At 53.1% G+C, this 6,000-nt stretch overlaps 1 protein-coding gene across 11 annotated transcripts in view; it reads right to left on the reverse strand.

The window, feature by feature from the left end:
• Nucleotides 1-478, reverse strand: part of Slc12a3 (solute carrier family 12 member 3) — a 35,980-nt gene extending 35,502 nt beyond the window's left edge. For 6 of the 11 annotated variants that reach the window (XM_019209741.1, XM_010638931.2, XM_010638934.1 and 3 more), the window contains exon 1: nucleotides 114-442. In XM_019209741.1, coding sequence (XP_019065286.1) covers nucleotides 114-395 — 282 coding nt within the window. In that variant the 5' untranslated portion in view covers nucleotides 396-442. Of the gene's footprint in view, nucleotides 1-113 lie in introns of all 11 variants that reach the window. The other 5 variants (XM_010638928.3, XM_019209738.2, XM_019209740.2 and 2 more) reach the window with 3 other exon arrangements.
• Nucleotides 479-6,000: the final 5,522 nt, after the last annotated feature.

The following is a 6,000-nucleotide window of genomic DNA, read 5'->3' on the forward strand; positions in this document are numbered from 1 at the left end:
TCGGTCCTTCAGAAAGACCCTCAGCCACCCTCACGGCTCAGGTGACAGCCCCAAGGCTCAGAGATGTTAGGTCACACAGCAAGGAAGTGGCCAGTGTCCTCAGATGTGCTTACCTTGAGGAAGGAGTGCAGGTCGGCCAGTGTGGGCCGGACCTTCCGGGGCTCTCCGGGCAGGGCACTGTTGGCGTAGTGCTCATAGGCCGGCACCACGTCGATGGTGTTGTACCCGAAGGTGCGCAGGTAGAGGGTGCTGCCTTGGGTCAGGTGGCTGGGGTGGCTGGTGTCATAGGCTGCGGTTGTCAGGGACTCGTCACCCCCCAGGAGGGTGCTGATGGTGAAGCGCCCGCTGCACAGAGCAGGGTCCCTGGGCGCCTCCGTTGTGGGCAGCTCTGCCATTGTGGCTCGGGTATCAAGGGAGGGGTCCAGGGTTGGCAAGGACACGCAGGGTGGCTTTATAGGCCGAGTCTGCAGCGGAGAGAAAGGCGGGAGTGTGGCCTGAACCGCCCACAGCTGGTGAGCAGTGACCCTGGACAGATGGGATCGGAACACATGCCCCTCCTGTCCTGCCCACTGTTGGACGGGGGACGCAGGGACCTGCCTGTCACAGCAAGGCTGGATTTGCCTGGAGCCAGATACTTGCTGAGTCCTGTAGTTCTTCTGAGTCTGGGGGCAGCAGAGACCTCCAACCAGAACCCAGAAAGGAGCAGTCCCCAGAAGGACCCTGTGGGACCTGAGAGGGACCTCGAGGATGCCCGGATGGTCTGAGGACTTACTATGGGTCCCATCTGATCTGTTGCAGATTCAAAAACCTCTCACTGTAGAACGTGGGGCTTTTTTATGGAATACTTTTGAGAAGATGAATGGTATTTAAAAAGATGCAGATCTATGTGAAAAGGAACTCTCACATTCCAATCTTTTCCCCAATGTCCTAGGGTAGTTCTGGGGACATCTAGTGTATGTGGACAAATGGCTTCAAATCAGACCGCAGCCCCCAATGGACAGACAAGTCCCAAGGCCGGTATCACACCACACATGAGCACGCTTCCTGGGACAGCCACTGAATTGAGCTGTAGGCGGTTGAAAGAGGTGGATCAGGGTTTTGAGAGATTATCTATTAGGGAGTGGATGCTTGCGGTGTCCCCAGAAATGAAGGGCATATTCCCCCAGCTTCTGTGAGAGTTCTCAGTGCACTCTCTACGTCCATGACCCCAGCTGTGGCCACTTTTCCCCTAAGAGAGGAATAGAAAGGCCTGGCTCCCTGTCCTGACTCTAAAGGCCCACCCAGCTCCAAGTTCCCCTTGAGGCTTGGAATCTACACCGAGGCCTACTCCTCTCTCTGCCCAGTGCTACCTCCTTTCCTTCTGCCCATTGGTACAGAGCCCAAGGGATGGGTGGCCTAGAAGCTCACGGAAAATCACTGACTTCATTTCACCTCTCCAGGGCCTTTACTGACCACCCATCATGCTGAGGTGGAAGTGGGAGCCAGGGACAGACCGGGAACTGTGTCTACACTCACTGTGCTGCAGAGTTAGTGGGGGACTGGATCTGGAAACATCCCAGCCCATTTGTGCAGAGAGGGCAGCAGCAGGAAGAGGGTCAGGGTGGAAACAAGCAGGGACGACTTCCTGCAGGGGCTCTGACAGGAGTCTTAGAGGGTGAGAGGCTCCTCCTGGAGTCTGTGGAAGAAGACCAGAAAGCCACTGGCAGCCCTTGCACCTGATCCCTCAGGATATGCTCAGGCTCCAGCCAGCCCCCAGGGAAAGATGCGGGACTCACTTTCCTGCCTTTCCTAGCCTTGCCCCTCAGAACTCACAGAAGTTCCCCCAGGGAGCTTTACTCTGAGAGGCTCAGAGGCCTTGGGCTCCCTGTCTTCCTACGGCGAGTCGGCATCAACACGGGAGCTTAGAGAGGTCCACCTGGTTCGTGTTGCCCCTCGCTGCTCTGGACCAGGGGCAGAGGTTGTGCCAGGCAGAAGGTGGCAGGTGGAAATGCTTGGACTTAGTGCAGCAAACTGTGCTGGGGAGACACCCTGCAAGATGAGGGTGCTGGAGCCACAAAATCATGGACAATTTTTTTTTTTTGCAGTACTGTACTAGAGATTGAACCCAAAGATGCTGTACCACTGAACTATTTCTCCAGCCCATTCTATTTTTTACTTTGAGACAGGCTTTTGCTAAGTTGCCAAGGCTGGCCTTGAACTGGTGATCCTCCTGTCTCAGCCTCCTAAGGAGCTGGGATTACAGGCATGTGCCCCAGCACCCACCTTACAGACAAGTTTTCAAACCTCAGTGCATTTTTCTGGGGAGAGGGCTCTAAATTTCATCCAGCTTGTAGAATAGAAGCTCACAAAGGCAGAGATCTGGCAAGCAACTAAGACAGCACCAAGGAGGTGCTCAGGAAATGCTATTGAAGGTGTAATGAGGGGACCCAGAACCAGGGAGAGTGGAGAGTGGCTGTGTAGACACCCTAGGCTCACAGCACTGCCCTGGGGAGGGACATGCTGGGGCTTTGCTGGATTCCTGCAGCCTGGGGTTCTGCTCTCATTGGACACTAAGAAGTGAGCCGAGAGAAACTAGACCTCAATGACAAACCCAAAAGGATGGTCACTTTGTACCTTTTGCAAACTTTAAAAATGTACCACACATTAATTTTCTCAAAAGAACCTTCTGAGGGCTCCTCTTAATAACACCCAGACTCCCCTTCCCCTTTCTACCCTGGATTCTAGCTACTCTGTCTGTAGGGATGTCCTCAGCCCCCATGCCAGCTGCCAGCAGGGCTGAGTCCTTGCCACAGGCAACGTTCCAGTCTCCGCAAGCTCCATCCCGGACTGGGGGAGATTATGGGACCTTTCCCTACAGAGTTACTCACTCGTTCTGCTCAGTGGGGCCCTCGGGGCAGATCTTATCATTCTCTCACTCTTAAATTGCCAATTGACTGGCAAAAATCACAGCTGTGCCACAATCCCTTACACCATGCCTACATTCTGCCCTGGGCCGCTGTGGAAAATTCTTGATTAAGATCTTGAGGAAGAAGGGGCCAGGACTGTTTCTAGTAGCACTGGGGCTATGGCCAGAGTTGGGGCCACAAATTTTCTGGGTGACCTTGAGCAAGTCACTTCCCCTCCCTGGCCTATGCCAGCCTTGGAGGGGAGCAAGTGCCACCTCAAGAACCCTTTCCAGCCCCTCAGCATCTCCCTGGGGTGGGATGAGGTTTAAGCAGGACCCCTGAAGGGCTTATCAGTAGGATAAGCTAAAGGGACTCTGACACCTCATCCCAAAGCACAGACCCCTGCACTGCCCCCCATCCCAAGCAAATCTTGGATTTGAATGGAACTTTAATTGAGAAATGATCACTCTTCTGGCCTGGGTAAGTCACAGCATGCCCAAACCTTCCAGAATTTAGCTTTCAGAACCCTCCAGAGGCCTGCAGATCTGAGATTCCTGGGTGATTCTCAGTATCTGCAGCAGCAAAGCAGAAATGACAACTACATCAAGCCCATCCAGGTCAGCCCCTGAGTGACACAGGGCCCCTCCTTCCCTGGCTCCCACAAGGAAGCAGAATGAAGCAGGCAAGGTGTGGAAAGACTTAAGAGGTCAGGAAAAGTCCTAGCACAAACCTCCCAGATTCTGGGGCAGGAGAGGAGGGAAAGGGAAGGGAGAATAGGAGAGGAGAGAAGGTCCCACAACAATCTCTGGATCTCTGGGCCTCCTGTCTTTGTGGTCACAGAGGCACCTCTGCAATTATTATGCTCTTCCTGCATATGAGGCCCTGGACCTGGAGCGTAGGCTGGCAGACAGCCATCAAGGAGATGATGCAGCCAGCCAGCAGAGGAGGGAGGCTGCCCAGGAGAAAAGGGGAGCAGGGAAGGTGAGTTTGGTCATGCAGCAGACAAGGTGCTGTGGTGGTATAGGAGCGGGTGTGTGTGAAATAAGTGGTGGGACATCAGGCTGGTAGGGGTCTAGTTGTTTCCTCATTCTGCCACATTTATTGCATGTCTACTGCATACCATGTCCTGGGCTATGCAAGGAGGGCACCACAGTGAACAAGACAAAAGCCCTGCCCGCTGGGAGCTTACATTCTAGTGGAAAAGACAAACAATGAATCAGTAATTATTACAATGCATTTGGTGGTGAGTACTATTAAGGAAACAATGGTTTTTCTTTTCTTTTCTTAGCAGAGGGTACCGGGGATCAAACTCATGCCCTTGCACTTTCAAGGCAGGCGCCGGAACCACTTAGCTAAATCCCTGGCCCAGCAATAGTTTTTCTTAGGATGGGTGTTATTAAGCCTCTCGAGGATGAAAAATTTGAGCTAATCTCCAATAACAGCAGCCACCCTCACTTGAACAGGTGTTAAGGGGCTTTAAGGGGAGGGTACTATGACTTCAAAAAGGGCAAGGAGGCCCACAGGGCTGGAGTAGAGGGACCAAGGAGGTGGGGTTTGAGACGTAGAAGAGGAACATCTGGCCTTGTAGGCCAGGATTAAAAGTTTCTTGTTCTATGACAGTCAGAGATATCTTTCTCAAAGATCACTTTGGTGTAGACTGAGGGAGACCAGTCAGGGCCAAGGCAGGTGCACAGGCACAGTCAGGCCAGGAAATACTGTGGAGTGCTAGATGCTGAGGTGTGTTCTGAAGGCAGCATGTGGATCTGTGTGGGCAGGGTTTGTGGGGGACTCCATGGGGGGATGAAGGCATCTTTCCGAGTAGGGAGTCCTGACAGGAGGGGTCCCTAGGGCCAGGGCATCAGGCCCCATCTGTTTCTGGAAAGCCTGCTGGGGCAGTGAACCGTGCAAGGCAGTCAAAACCAATGACCCAGCTCAGTCCTGCACTCCCCCTGGCTGGTAACAAATGATGATTCTAGCTGGGGATTTAGCTCAGTAGTTCCGCTGCCTCTCTCGCAAGCACAAGGTTCAGAGTTCAATCCCTGATACCAAAAAAGACCAAAACAAAGGCTGATACTGACACCTACCACGGACTGGGTAGAGAAGGGCTGAGAAGCAGCACTGGGGTTTGGGAGCGGGTTGTTTTTTTGTTTTTTGAGGCAGGGTCTCGCTATGTAATTCAGGCTTGCATTGAGCTCACTATGTAGCCCAAGCTGGCCTTGAACTTGCTGCGACCCCCTCCTGCCTCAGCCTCCCCAATGTTGGGATCACAGGCCGTGCACCATGCCCAGCTGACTGCATTGGTATTTTTTTAAATTCCCCAGGTAATTCTAGCTACAGTCCAACTGCGATCCAGTAGGTGGCAGAGATTGCACTTTGGCAGACATTGCACCCCACCCTCTCCCCATGTCCTGTGTCCAGCTGACCTGGTCCCACGAGGCTCGCCTGGAGAGAATGGGTATGATGCAACCCTGGTGTCGTGAAATAGCCGGGTAAGAGGATGCGCTGCTCGTCGGCCTGATTCACAACACCAGCTGCAGCAAGATACCAGAACTCGGCCGGCTTCTCCTCTGGGGCGTGGCTCCTCTGCTTTTCAGACAGTGACAAACCCGAACAAACATCTTCCCCAGGCCACAGTGGCACGAGGGTCTGGAGCTGCAAACGTGAAAGCTGGGCCTCTGCCCACATGGGGCTCACAGACTTGATTGCAGGAAAAAGGGAAAGACGCAAAAAACTGTACAGTGCAGGAGGAACAGAGCGGCAATGGAGGACCCGGCCTAGGATTGCAGGAGGAAGCCAGAGGCTGGGCTGCAACCTTTCTGGCAACCAGGACCAAGAAACTGGGATTTCTCTTAAGCCTGCAGAGCTCATGGTGTGTCTATTGCAGTCCTGCTTCTTCTACCTGGACAATGTACAGCAGTCGGACACTAAAGTACTTTGAAGCTACTGACAGCTAAACCAAGATGGAAAATATGCAAACAGTAAAACATTTTCGTTGTTAAAAGGAGGACTCCTGGTTCCATTTTGTTCATGGGTAGGACGAAGAAAATATTTAACCATCATTCATTCCAGAAGAAACTGCAGATATTGTGTAGACATGACGTGGCTGTTTTGGAGG

The sequence above is a fragment of the Fukomys damarensis genome, unplaced genomic scaffold (genome assembly GCF_012274545.1).
Source record: "Fukomys damarensis isolate Sample0158 unplaced genomic scaffold, DMR_v1.0_HiC HiC_scaffold_32, whole genome shotgun sequence".
In the NCBI taxonomy this organism is placed as follows: domain Eukaryota; kingdom Metazoa; phylum Chordata; class Mammalia; order Rodentia; family Bathyergidae; genus Fukomys; species Fukomys damarensis.